The 14,802-nt window shown below is 42.7% G+C and overlaps 1 protein-coding gene across 1 annotated transcript in view; it reads left to right on the forward strand.

Moving 5' to 3' along the window:
* LOC122555668 (succinate receptor 1-like) overlaps positions 1-6,892 on the forward strand; it is a 17,494-nt gene extending 10,602 nt beyond the window's left edge. Inside the window, exons 2-4 of the mRNA XM_043701664.1 lie at positions 3,562-4,490; positions 5,160-5,166; positions 6,836-6,892. Coding sequence (XP_043557599.1) covers positions 3,565-4,490; positions 5,160-5,166; positions 6,836-6,892 — 990 coding nt within the window. The 5' untranslated portion in view covers positions 3,562-3,564. The remainder of the gene's footprint in view (positions 1-3,561; positions 4,491-5,159; positions 5,167-6,835) is intronic.
* Positions 6,893-14,802: the final 7,910 nt, after the last annotated feature.

Below are 14,802 nucleotides of genomic sequence, written 5' to 3' on the forward strand. Positions count from 1 at the left end.
GTCAGTTCCTCTCTCATGCTCTCATAATTACCTTTATTCAACTGTAACACCATTACATCCGATTTTGCCTTCTCTCTTTCAAACTGCAGACTGAACTCTATCATATTATGGTCGCTACTTCCTAAGGGTTCCCTTATTTTAAGATCTTTTATAGAGTCTGGTTCGTTGCAAAGCACTAGGTCCAGAATAGCCTGCTCTCTTGTGGGCTCCATGACAAGCTGTTCCAAAAAGCCATCCTGTAAGCATTCCATGAATTCCCTTTCTTTAGATCCACTAACAACATTATTTACCCAGTCCACCTGCATATTTAGCATGGCCAATTCACCTAACCTGCACATTTTTGGACTGTGGGAGGAAACCGGAGCACCTGGAGGAAACCCACGCAGACACGAGGAGAATGTGCAAATGCCACACAGTCAGTTGCCTGAGGCGGGAATTGAACCTGGTCTCTGGCGGTGTGAGGCAGCAGTGCTAACCACTGTGCCACCGTGCTGCCCACTAATGTTTAGCTAAGGTTATAGTTTCTGGAGTTGAGGGTGTTGGCTTATTAGGAGAGATTGAGTAGACTGGGATTATATTCATTGGAATTTAGAAAATTGGAGGGGAAGGACTGTAGAAATATATTAAATAATGAAGGGAATAGACAATATGGAAGCAGGGAGGTTGCTTCCACTAGTGGGCCAAACTAGAACTAGGAGATGTAGCCTCAAAATGAGGGAGAGCAAATTTAGGACTGAGTTGAGGTGGAACATCTTCACTCAAAGAGTGGAATCTGTGGAATTTCCTGCCCAGTGAAACAGTTGGGGCTACCTCGTTGAGTGTTTTTAAGGCAAAGGCAGATAGATTTTGAACAGCAAAGGAATTAATGAGAGGGACAGTAAGTGGTGCTAAGTCTATGAAAAGATCAGTCATGATCTTGTTGAATGCCAAAGCAGGCTTGAGGGGTCATATTGCCTATTCCTGCTCTTATTTCTTATGTTCTTATGTTCAGTCACCATGGTACTAAACACGGGCATACATATTTTCCAATCAACCTCTTCAGAGATGTCATGACACGTCTCTGGAGCAGATAGGACTTGAAGCTGGGTCTCCTGGCTCAGAGATAGGGACACTACCATGGTACTACAAGGGTTCACAAAAAGCCATGTGATAATGACTAAGCAATCAGTTATTTGTGATGTTAAATGGGAATAAGATTTGTCAGGTTTTACATCCAGGGAGGCTCCTTACAAACCTAACTCAGTTCCGTGATTGGAAATTCCCTGACTTCATATGAAAGTTAAAAGTAGCTACTGTCTTCAACAAATTAGCTTCCGGGAGTGGGGAGAAATACTTTGTGACTGTCAGTATGTTAATAGCCTCTGCGTGAGCAGAAATTCCTCATCTCCCTGATATACAGATGCCTTTGAACAGATTTTAGGATATCCAATTTAAACATGCCTTTCATTGAAATCTAAAGTTTAGCATTTCTAAAACTTGCTATGGTACTTGTTGCAAAGTGTGAATGATATAAGTGACATCATAATTCTACTACTCTACTGCGTGGGAATTATTTTAATCCTTTCATCTGAAAGTTGATGTGAACCTGACAATCGGCATTTAAAGTGCATTGAGAGAAAGCACATTCCTCTGCTTAAAGCGTATAAAAACACAAGTAAATGACATGGTTGGAGAGGAAAATGCTAGCAATTTCTTTATAAAGGCATTTCATTGTCAGTCTGCATCTCATTTCATTCTTTTAAGAAAAGGATATACTAATAGATAACAAAAAAACTTGTCTAAAACTATTCTGAAAGCAATGGAAAGAGATTCTGACTAAAGAATGACAGAAAATGAGACCTGAACTCTCAGACAAATTAATGACTTAGTGTATGAATGGATGGTTCCATTATAAAACAGCCAGAAGTACAAATGTTGCCAGGATGCTGGCAATCAGGCCATTGGCAGAGTGGGAATCATTCTCAGTGAGTCTACAGTGGATCTGGTATCCACATGTATCAGCCATAGATTAGTGAATGCTGCTGTCACCTCAAAGTCAGGGCTGCATTTCAAAGTGTGGTCTAGGACTTGATTAGAAAAATCACAAGCCGCCAGGGCGGCACGGTGGCTCAGTGGTTAGCACTGCTGATTCCAACCTCGGGTGACTGTCTGTGTGGAGCTTGCACGTTATCCCTGTCTCTGCATGAGTTTCCTCTGGGTGTTCTGGTTTCTTCCCACAGTCCAAAGATGTGTAGTTCAGGTGACGTGGTCATGATAAATTGCCCATAGTGATAGGTGCATTAGGCAGGGGAATGGGTCTGGCTGGGTTACTCTTCGGAGGGTCGGTGTGGACTTGTTGGGCCGAAGGAACTGTTTCCACACTGTAGGGAATCTGATATCTCTTCCCAGCTCTGAGGTGGAGCTGTACTTAGTGAGATTATACATTAAATTGAGGAACTGACTGGTCTCAGGTGAAAGCAAAAGATCGCACTGAGCTATTTTGGAGAATTAGTGTCATCAGGGTCATGACACTGAGCTAGCCCATTCAGAGATGCAGGCTAATGTTCCCAGGAATGGGTTGAAACCCTACCATGGCTGATGATGGAAATCTGAATTCCACAATGTCAACAATTAAAAGCAGGTCCAATGGTCACTATACAATCAGTACTTGTAACGACCCATCTGGTCATTCCTACACATGACTCTTGATCCCCAGAAATGTGGTTAACTTTAACCGTCCCCTGAAATGGTCTTGGCAAACCATAAGTTCAAAGGCATTTAGAGATGGAAACGAAATACTGGCCTGGTCAGTGATACCCACACCCCATTGAAGAATAAAGAGAGAGGTTAATGTAAGGGCCTGAGATAAGAAAGCACACTTAGGTTCGTATGTGTCACCTTGGTGTGCTCATCAGGACTGTTAGCATAAGTCTTTTTAAAACTATTTTGCTGTTGGGAGATTTGACTCTGCCTCTGTTAGATGTTCATCATTAGTGATGCTTGTGTTACAGTGACAGTTGCACTAACTACTTTGGCAAAATCGTTATAATTGTGGAAATTGAAGAGTAAAACCAAATTTCCCTCGTAGGGCATAAACAATGCTCTGGCTATGGAAATCTGGAGTGAGTGAAACTCATACTAGTGGTAGAATTGTGCAGCTGCAGGTGTGATTTTGTGTGTGTGTTGCATGTGTGTATGTTTTGTGTGGGTATGTGCGCGTTGTGTGTGTGTATGTGCATGTATGTGTCTCACAGAATGATGATACCGACAGACCATGTAACTATCAAATTGTAAGAAGTTACTTGGTTGATTACCATCCTATATGTCAGGAAATCTGTCACTCTGTATGTAACTCCTGGTCTCAGCAATATGGCTGACTCTTGACTGTCCTCTGAAATGCCCAAGCAAACCATTCAGTCATGCTCAAGGAGGCAATTAAAAATAAATAAACTTTGTTGGCTTGCTGATGGTTCAAATATCCAGTGAATAAATAAATAAATGTGGATAAGATCTGATTGCTTCCTGATGGTGTTTTTTGTTTAACCTTATAATCCTCCTAAATGTTTCTGTTTGGAATTACAGGAAATGAATGAGACATGTTCAAAAGTGAATGAGGTCTTGGATAGCTACTACCTCACAACATTTTATGCCATTGAGTTCATCTTGGGGTTGACGGGGAACCTCATTGTGATATGTGGTTACATATTCTGCCTGAAGGAATGGAAGTGCAGCAATATTTACCTCTTTAATCTTTCCATTTCGGACCTGGTCTTTATCTGTACCCTCCCAATGTTTGTGGCCTATTATGCCAATGGTAAAATCTGGATATTTGGTGCTTTCCTTTGCAAGCTAAACAGATACATTCTCTACACTAACATGTACCTAAGCATGCTGTTCCTTGCCTGCATTAGCATTGATCGATATTTGCTGGTAAGCAATCCAATGAGGATCCACTTCTTTCAAAAGAAAAAGGTTGCAGTTAGCATCTGTATCAGTTTGTGGATTTTTGTCACCTTGGAAGTCCTCCCCATGTTAACTTTCATTGGTGTCACGGCTCATGCTAACAATACTGTCATTAAGTGTGTTGACTATGCGAGTGCTGGGAATGCTGATCACAATCTGATATACAATGTGTGTCTCACTGTTGTCGGGTTCTTGCTCCCAATGTGCATCATGGGAGTCTTCTGTGTGAAAACCGCACACGTGTTAAAGAAACTGAATAAAGACCAGTCTCGAAGCGTCACTCTTGAAAAGCCCCTCACGTTAGTTATATTGGCAATCGTAATTTTTTCTGTGCTTTTCATTCCTTATCATGTTATGCGGAATATCCGTATGGTGTCCAGATTGGAAAATATTAAACTTTCGCATTGCACTGTTGAGATCATAAAAGCAGTTTACACTATCTCAAGGCCTATTGCTTTCCTAAGCATTATCACAAATTCTGTTTTCTACTTCCTTTCTGGAGATAAATTCAGGGAAATAATTACGAGCAACATTCGGAAGACAATAAGGTCTCACTGTTTCAGAAAACATATCAACTGAAGACAAACTAATTACAAGCTCGTGACTTGGGACAGAAAGAGAACTTAGTTTGGAGACCAGTGGCCACACAGACTGGAAACTTCAATGTTTAATGACATAACCAGTTGCTGAGGCTGTCTGACATGTTCTGCTGGTTTATGGAGACACATTTTCATCAACTACATCAGGTCCAACATCTGTTGATCGCCAAGGAAACTATCTGAGCCTAAGAGAAAGAACTCTAATGTACAGACCAGCTTCCACCTGGTGACACTAACTCAAGGCAGTTTATGGAAAATCCTGGAGGTTCGTCTACTTGCATTTTATCAGGAAATCAACCCGATGGATTGAATGCTAGTGTTATATGGATCCATGACGTGACTGCTAATAGTACAACATTAGATAAGTATATCTATGGATTATATGATGGATCCTGTTTATTTATCATTACTTAAAACCCTAATATTTTGATGTCTATTTTGTCAAGGTGATGTCAAAGGCAATTTTTTAAATAATAAATTTCTAACTGCATTTGTTCATTAAAAGCATAATGCTTTAAAAAGCTTACACAGAGCATGTTTATAAGATGAAACTTATAGCAATTGCTTCCTCATTCTTTGTTTCATTAAAGTTTAATTTTTTACTTCCTGTATTGATAGAAAATATGTAAAATATTTCACCGAATCTGACTATTTTATTCTTTGTTTTCTTTGTAAATGTACCTGTTTTTTTGTCTATCTGAACCAAATAGATACGTGCAGATTTTGCTCATAAGCTGGTGTCAATCTACTTATAGAGTCATAGAGTCATGCAGCGTGGAAACAGACTCATCAGTCTAACTCGTCTGCACAACTAGACATCCCAACCTGACCTAGTCCTATTTGCCAGCATTTGACCTGTATCCTCTAAACGCCTCCAATTCATACACCCATCCAGGTGCCTATTAAATATTATAATTGTACCCATCTCCATCATTTCCTCTGGCAGCTCATTCCATACACGCCCCACCTTTTGTGTGTAGAAGTTACCCTTCAGGTCCTTTTAAAATCTTTTTCCTCTCACCTTAAACCTTTGCCCTCTAGTTTTGGACTCACATACCCTGGGAAAAAGACCTTGACTATTTACTCTATCCATGCTTCTCATGATTTTATAAACCTCTATAAGGTCACCCCTCAGCCTCTGATGCTCCAGGGAAAACAGCTCAAGCCTATTCAGCCTCTCCCTATATTTCAAATCCTCCAATCCTGGTGACATCCTTGTAAATCTTTTCTGCACCCTCTCAAGTGTAACAACATCTTTCCTATAGCAGGGCGACCGGAATTGTATGCCGTATTCCCAAAGTAGCCTCACCAATGTCCTGGACAGCAACCATCAGAAGTCAAGCAACACCAGGTTATAGTCCAACCGGTTTATATGAAATTACAAGCTTTTAGAATGCTGCTCCCTTTTCAGGTCATAATGGACCTTGCCCACCCCAGTCAAACACAGGCATCTCCACATCCTGAACATCCCAACTCCCATACTCACTGTTATGACCAATGAAGGCAATCATGTCAAATGCTTTCTTCACCGTCTTATTGACCTGTGACTCCACTATACTCACACAACTAGGTTTATTTGTTTTGTAACATTCCCCAGGGCCCCACCATTAACTGTAAAAGTCCTGCCCTGGTTTGCCTTACCAAAATGCAACACCTCACATTTATCCATCTGCCACTTTCAGCCCACTGGTCCATAGGATCAAGATCCCATTGTACTCTGAGGTAACTTTCTTCATTGTCCACTCCAACATCTATTTTGGTGTCATCAGCAAAGTTACTAACCTTTCCTCATATATTCACATGCAAATCATTTATATAAATCATGTGGACATGTAACTGATTTGTGTCACACTCCACTGGTCACAGGCCTCCAGTCTGAAAATCAACTCTCCACCACCAACCTCTGTCTCCAACCTTCAAGCCAATTTTGTATCCAATTGACAAGTTCCCATGTGATCTAACCTTGGTAACCCGTCTAGCATGCAGAACAAAGAACAAAGAACATTATAGCGCAGGAACAGGCCCTTCGGCCCTGCAAGCCTGCACTGATCCAGATCCTCTATCTACACCTGCCACCTACTTTCTAAGGATCTAAATCCCTTTGCTCCCTGCCCATTCATCTATCCGTCAAGATACATCTTAAGTGACGTTATCATTCCCACCCCCACCGCCTCTGCTGACAACGCATTCCAGGCACCCACAACCCTCTGCGTGAAGAACTTTCCCACACATTATCTCCCCTAAACTCTTCCCTCCTCACTTTGAACTCGTGACCCCTAGTAATTGAGTCCTCCACTCGGGGAAAAAACTTCTTGCTATCCACCCTGTCTACACCTCTCATGATTTTGTAGGCCTCAATTAGGTCCCTGTCAACCTCTTCCTTTCCAATGAAAATAATCCTAATCTACTCAACCTCTTCTCATAGCTCGCACCCTCCATACCCAGGCAACAGCCTCCTCTGCACCCTACCAAAGGGATGTGGACGCTTTGGAGAGTGTAGCAACCAGAACTGTACACTTGGGCATAACACACACTCGGAAATATCAGAATATTGTTGGCAGAGGTCAGGTCATCTAAGTAATTGTACCAATTCATTATAACCTCTGATTTAAAATGACAATCCGGGCAAAATTGACAGTAACTTGAATATCTGGAGGTGGGGTTGTCATAGTAATGTCAGTGGATGAGAAAACCAGAGGCTCAGGCCAATGCTGTGAGGACATGGATTTAAATCCCATTACAGCAACAGGTGGAATTTAAATCTAATTCATAAAGTCTGCATTTTAAAGGTAAACTATTGATTCGCTAATGCTCATGAAGGAAGAGAGCCAGACATCTATCTAGTCTAGCATGACTCCAGACTAACAGCAACGTATATGACTCTTATCTGCCTTCTAAAATAGCCTAGCAAGCCACCCAGTTCAAGGACAATCAGGAACCTTGTCAAACACTTGACAGAAGTCTATGTAGACAATGTCTACAGCTCTGCCTTCATTAATCTTCCTTGTCACCTCTTCAAAATACTCAATCAAGTTAGTGAGACATGATTGACTATCCTTAATCAGTCTTTGCCTTTCCAGATGCATGTAAATCCTATCCCACAGAAACCCCTTCAACAACTTACCCGCCACTGACATAAGGCTCACCAGTCGATAGTTCCCTGGCTTTTCCTTACAGCTTTTCTCAAATAATGGCACCACATTAGCAAACCTCCAGGCTTCCAGCACCTCATCCACAGCTATCATTGATACAAACATCTCAGCAAGGAGCCCAGTAATCTCTACCCTAGCTTCTCACAAAGTTCTGGGAAACACCTGATCAGGTCCAACGGATTTAATTACTTTTATGTGTTTTAAGACCTCCAGCACGTCCGCATCTGCAATTCAAACTCTTTTCAAGACATCACTATTTATTTTCCCAAGTTCCCTAGATTCCACATCCTTTCCATTGTAAATACTGATGCAAAATATTAATTTAGGATCTCACCCAACCTCCTGTATTTCCATGCCGAGATGGCTACATTGATCTTTAAGGGGCCCTATTTCCTCCCCAGTTACTCTTTTGACCTTAATGTATTCGTAGAGTCTTTATGGATTCTCTTTCACTCCATTTGTCATAACTATTTTAAAGCTAGTGGAATTATGATCACGTCCCCCACCAACACCTTAGTCACTTGCCCTGCCATAATTCTTAACAAAGGGTCAACCATTACTCCTTCTCTATAACTTTCCTATATTGAATAAGAAAGGTTTCTTGTACACACTTCCTCACAATCCACGCCCTTCACACTATGACAGTCCCAGTCCATGTTTTGAAAGTTAGAATCTCCTACTACTACAATCCTCCTTTTCTTTCAGATGTCTGACATGTCCTCATATGTGTGCTTCTCAATGCCCTCTTGACTACTAGGTGGCCCAAAGTACGATCTCAAAAGGTGATCATCCCTTTCTTAATTTTAATTTCCACCCATATAACGTCAATGGATGATCTCCAGGAATATCCTCCCCCTGTACAGCGTAATGCTCCCTCTAACCAAAAACGCCACATATCCTCCTCTCTTGCCTCCTTTCTATCCTTCCTACAGCATCTAACACCCAGAAACGTTAAGCTGCCAGTCCTGTCCATCCCTGAGCCACATTTCTGTAATAGCTATGATATCCCAGTCTCAAGTTTCCAACTATGCTTTAAGTTTATCTGCCTTACCTGTCAGGCCTCAACACGGAAGTAAATGCAGTTTAATTTAGCACCCTTGCCTTGTTCTCAGCAAAGCTCTTCCCTACCTTGACTGTGAGACTTGCTCTCCATACATACGGTACCAGCCTCAGCCTTTTCTCTTCACTCATTATTGCTTTAGTTTTCCCTCCTCCCCATCCCACCACCACCACCTCCCAACCTCCTTACTAGTTTAAAGCTCCCGAGCAGCCCAAGAAAGTTTCCCTGCAAGGATATTGTTCCCCTTTCAATTCAGGTGGAACCTGTCCCTCTTATACAGATCATTTCTGCCCCTGAAGAGATCCCAGTACTCTAAAAAATTGTGAATCCTCGCCCTCTTGCATCAGCTCCTCAGCCACATATTCATTTGATCTATCCTCCATTGACAATGTTAGTTGTCTTAGGAATAAATGTTGACTAAAACGTCACTGATAACTTCCTTGCCCTTATCCAGATAGTGCCACACAATCTTAAATGGGCAGATGGGGTTAATGTCTCATCTTAATGACTGCACATTTGAGAGCATTGCAATCCCAGCCATTTGGGTGGTTGACTCCTGGAGTGAGTTTTGCAGCATTGACTGTCCCTCTGAAGCTGTGTCTTGACTTACCACCACCATCCCCCCCTCCGCCCCCTGAATCACATAGGCTTCTTTCTGCTGTGAAGCACACCCACATCAATGTCTCCTTTTCCATGTCCAACTTGGAGGGAATGCCCCAATTTGACTCAGTTCTTATCACAGAAAAACAGGACATGCCATCCAGCCCTCAATCCTGCTCCACCATTCAACTAAATCATGGCTGATCTACTTCCTCAGTGCCAATTTCCTGTACTGTTTCATGTCCCGTGGCATCTGCAATAGAATCCCTACAGTGTGTAAACAGGCCCTTCAGCCCACACTGACCCTCCAGAGAGTAACCCACCCAAACCCATTCCTCTATATTTACCTTTGAATAATACACCTAACCTATATACCCCTGAACACTATGGGCAATTTAGCATGACCAATCCACCTAACCTGCACATCTTTGGATTGTGGGAGGAAACCTGAGCACCCGGAGGAAACCCACACAGACACTGGGAGAATTCACGCAGACAGTTGCCCGAGGCTGGGATCGAACTCGTGTCCCTGGTCCTGTGAGGCAGCAGTGCTAACCACTGAGCCATTGTACTGCCCGATTGAGGCACCTTTTGATCTCCACCTGGAACGTACTCAATACTCGAGCTTCCACATCCCTGTGGCGCAGAGAATTCCAAAGCTATGAATGGGAAAATTCCTGTTCAGCACAGTTGTAAAAGGCTTACCTTATAAGCTGATTCTGTATCCATTGGACCTTCCAGCAAGGAACACCTCGGCACACTCCTTACTGTTCCTAACACTAACACTTTCAGAGTCCTCCAAGAGCCTTCCAAGTTTGAATTGACTAAGGTCAATGTTTTCGGTGATGGCCCAGTGATATTATCTCTGGACTGTTAATGCAGAGACCCTGGTGACCTGGGTTTGAATTCCATTATGGCAGAGGGTGGAATTTGAATTCACTAAAAATTTGGCATTAAGAGTCTAATGATGACCATTGTCGATTGTTGGGGAAAACCCCATCTGGTTCACCAATGTCCTTTAGGGAAGGGAACTGTCGTCTTTACCTGGTCTGGCTGTCATGTGAATCCAGATCCAGAGCAATGGGGTTGACTCTTAACTGTCCTCTGGGCAATTAGGTATGGGCAATAAAAGATGGCCTAGCCAGTGCCAATCTTATCCCATGAATGAATGAAAAAGAAGCCTTGACTCTTGAAGGCAATGAAGTAGTGGTATTATTACTTGACTGCTAATCCAGAGACCTAGGTCATGTTTAGATTAGATTCCCTACAGTTTGGAAACAGATCCTTTGGCCCAACAAGTCCACATTGACCCTCCGAAGAGTGACCCGTCCCCCTACATTTATCCCTGACAAATTCACCTCACACTCTGGGCAATTTAGCATGGCCAATTCACCTGAGCTGCACATCTTTGGATTGTGGAAGGAAACTGGAGCACCCGGAGGAAACCCACGCAGACACTGGGTGAATATGCAAACTCCAGACAGGCAGTCGCCTGAGGCAGGAATCGGAACCAGGTCCCTGGCGCTGTGTGGCAGCAGTGTTAATCACTGAGCCACTATGTTGCCCTGGGGCCCTGGATTCCAATCTGCCATGATAGATGCTGGAATTTGAATTCAATGAATATCTGGAATTAAGAATTTAATGACTATTATAAATCCATTGCCAATTGTCAGGAAAATCCCATCTGGTTCACTAATATCCTCTAGAAAGGGAAACTGCAATTGTTACCTGATCTGACCTACATGTGACTCCAGAACCACAGCAATGTGACTGTCTTTTACCTGCCATTTGGGCAATTAGAGATGGACAATAAATACAGCCTAACCAGCGACACCCTCATCCTGTGAATGAGTAAAAAAAAATTGGTAACTGTCTCTCACCTCTGAGTCAAAAGATTGTTGGTTCAAGGTCCACACAAGAAACCTGGGTATAAAACGCAGTGTGACACTCCAGTGTGACACTGTTTGAGGTGCAGCCATTTGGAGGAGATGTTAAAGTAAGGATCCCTCCCGCTTTCTCAGGTAAGTGCAATTGATCCCGAGATTTTTTTTTAAAGACAAGGAGGGAATGCCCCACACTTCCCTTACTTCCCACCCCTGCCCAACACCACCATAGAGTCCCGTAGTATTTATTGATCAATTAATTTCACTAAACGTTTGACCTGATTGTCCATCATATTGATGTCTGTGGGAACCTGCTATGCATAAAATCAGTTGCCAACTAGGACTATATTGTGACAGTAGCCATGCTTCAAAGGAATTTAATTGCTTATCAAATGCTTTGCGATTTCCCTAAGTTGCAAAAAAGTGCTAGATAAATGCAAGTCTTTCTTCATTCATAAATTTGATTGGGAGGTGCTGGTGTTGGACTGGGGTGGACAATGTTAAAAATCACACAACACCAGGTTATTGTCCAACAGGTTTAATTGGAAGCACTAGCTTTTGGGGTGTTGCTCCTACCACTTTATGAAGGAGCAGTGCTACGGAAGCTAGTGCTTCCAAATAAATCTATTGGACAATAACCTGGTGTTGTGTGATTTTTAACTTCATTCAGAAATGCTGATGTTATACTCAAGATGACCATTAGATGGCAGCCACGCAAAGCATTTCAAAACACGCTGCATTTCTCAGGAGCTAATTGACTAAAATGAGTCTTGAATTTCTCAATGACGACAGGCAGGGTTTAGGGACATCGGAGGGAGAGGTAAAAGCTGGAGAGGCAACACGGAGGGACTCAGCCAACTGAAGATTGAAATCGGGGACGCCAAAGAATCGGGGGAGACAAAGAATCCTGCAGGGAGATCAGACTGGAATAAAGCAAGAGGAGCCATGGAAAGATGTCAAAATGAGGATGAGGGCTGTGAAATCCAATCCTCTGTGGATGCTGGGTGATAAGCAGAGCTGCCAACAGAGAAATTAAGAAGATTATGTTGGGGATTGAATATAACTGAGCAACAAGAATGGAATTAGTGTTGAGATAAACATTGGGCATGATGGCAGTCAGGAACATTGGGCATGATGGCAGTCAGGAACTCCGACAAGTGGCAAGAGAATCAGAAATCATGGCCAATGGAAATGAGCAACAAAGATACACCATAATATGGGTTATAGAGTCACACAGTCACACAGCATAGAAACAGAGAGAAAGTGAGGACTGCAGATGCTGCTGAGTCAAAGTTGAAAAGTGTGGCACTGGAAAAGCACAGCAGGTCAGGCAGCATTCAAGGAGCAGGAGAGTTGACATTTCGGGCTTAAGCTCTTCATCAGGAATTGAAACAGACCCTTCAGTCCAACCCATCCATGTTCCCAAAGTAAACTAGTCCCACCTGCCTGCGTTTGGCCCATATCCCTCCAAACCTTTCATATTCATGAACTTATCCAAATGTCTTTTAAACGGTGCACCCATCACTTTCTCAGGCAGTTCATTCCACATATGAGCCACCCCTTGTGTAAAAACGTTGTCCCTCGTGTCCTCTCAGAATCTTTCTCCTCTCACTTTAAGAATATGCCCCCTAGTTTTGAACTCCCCCACCCTAGGGAAAAGACCTTTATTGTTCACCTTATCCATGCCCCTTTTGATTTTATAAACTTCCATAAGGTCACCCCTCAACCTCCTACGCAACAGTGAAAAAAAGACTCCAAGCCTATCCAGCCTATTTTTTATAACTCAAACCCTCCAGTCCTGGTAACATCCTGGCAAATCTTTTCTGAACCCTCTCCAGTTTAATAATATTCTTCCGACAACAGGTCAATCAGAACTGGACACAATATTCCTGAGGAGCCCTCACCAACATTCTGCGCAACCTCAACATGACATGCCAACTTCAATACTCAGTGGTCACGGCAATGAAAGCAGTCGAGCTAAACGCCTTCTTAACCACCCTGTCTACTTGAGATGCAATTTTTTAGAAAGGAAATACAGAAATAAAATGCATGAGATGCTACAGTGAACACCTTTCTTTTGATAGTGTATTGTCAGGAGAAGATAAGGTCAGCATGCCAAACATCCCAAAGAACACAAAGTAAGTCAGGGGGTGGGACTGTCACACTAACACATGCAAAATAGAAAACAGACTCAGGTGTATTCTACAAGGAGCACAAAAAGTTAGCATGTAGATACAGCAAGCAAGTAGGAAAACAAACTGAACACTGCAATTTATTGTAAGGGGAATTGAGGAATAAAGAAGTCTTGCTACAACTGTGGGGATAAAAGCTTATGCCGAAATGTTGATTCTCCTGCTCCTTGGATGCTGCCTAATCTGCTGCCCTTTTCCAGTATCACACAATTGTACTGGTCTCTGTTGAGACAATATAGGAATGTTGTAGCACTTTTCATTTCTACATGTCATCTCCATTGCAGGCAACACAGCTAAAGTGAACCCTGAGATGAGAGGGTTGAGCCCCAGTGGTGAGGTGCTTGGTTAAGAGCCCAGATTCAAAGGAAGTTCTGGTTGTATGGTTGCAGACAACTGACACTTGATTGACATCTTCAAGTGGTTATAATAAATTATTTTACTATAGTCTCTTTTGTCATTGCTTTCATGTTTACTTGCAGAAGATTAAGAGGTGTGAAACATTTGAAGCCTGTATTAGTGATATCTATTTGATCAGTCTAAGGAACACTTTTACAGCTTGGTACACTGTCTTTTCATGACAGGATTTATGATGTGCAGATGCTGATGTTGGATTGGGATTGACAAAGTCGGAAGTCACACGACACCAGGTTATAGTCCAGCAGGTTTATTTGAAACCACAAGCTTTCAGAGCACTGCCCCCTCATCAGGTGAAGTGATTTATGAATGGGAGCTTGTTTTTGGATCTGTTCCTCCCATTCCAGTGTTACTATATAGTTCACTGTTTTGGTACATCATATGTATTGGATGAAGGTTAAGGAAGGTCCATGAATAAGCGTGGAGGGTAGGATAGGTCATGAGGATGGTTAGTGGGGGTAAGATGAAATACGTTAGTATGGAGAATGGATGGGGTTGTGAGCAGATGTGAAGAATGAACTCTAGATAGCCGAACAACCTTCAATGTGACTGGGCAAGGTCCCAGAGAGCTGACCACTGGCAGTCAGCTGCCTTCTTCCCAGTTGCACATTGCTTTTGGCATCCTCAGGCCAAAGTTTGTGCCTCATCTTCTCTCCATCCTGAGGATAACGGGAGCTGCATTCACCATGGAAGGCAGCTCATGTAGCATTGCGAGGTAGCATGGAAAAGTGCTGTAAATGCACAAAATCTGAGCCAGAGTCACTAGGTTCGCCATGGTTTCAGAGAGAGGTTACGTGAACCAATTTGTGGGTGTAATAAAGTTATTTAAACACTACAGAGCTGATTTTCATTTCTGGCTTGTGTGTACAGAGGTGGGTGAAATCCCTGCTCGCTGAACCCGACCTTGAGAAATGGCCACCAATGCTACCCATTCTCAGTCCAAGTGAAGAGGAAGGTGGG

The sequence above is a fragment of the Chiloscyllium plagiosum genome, chromosome 13 (genome assembly GCF_004010195.1).
Source record: "Chiloscyllium plagiosum isolate BGI_BamShark_2017 chromosome 13, ASM401019v2, whole genome shotgun sequence".
In the NCBI taxonomy this organism is placed as follows: Eukaryota; Metazoa; Chordata; class Chondrichthyes; order Orectolobiformes; family Hemiscylliidae; genus Chiloscyllium; species Chiloscyllium plagiosum.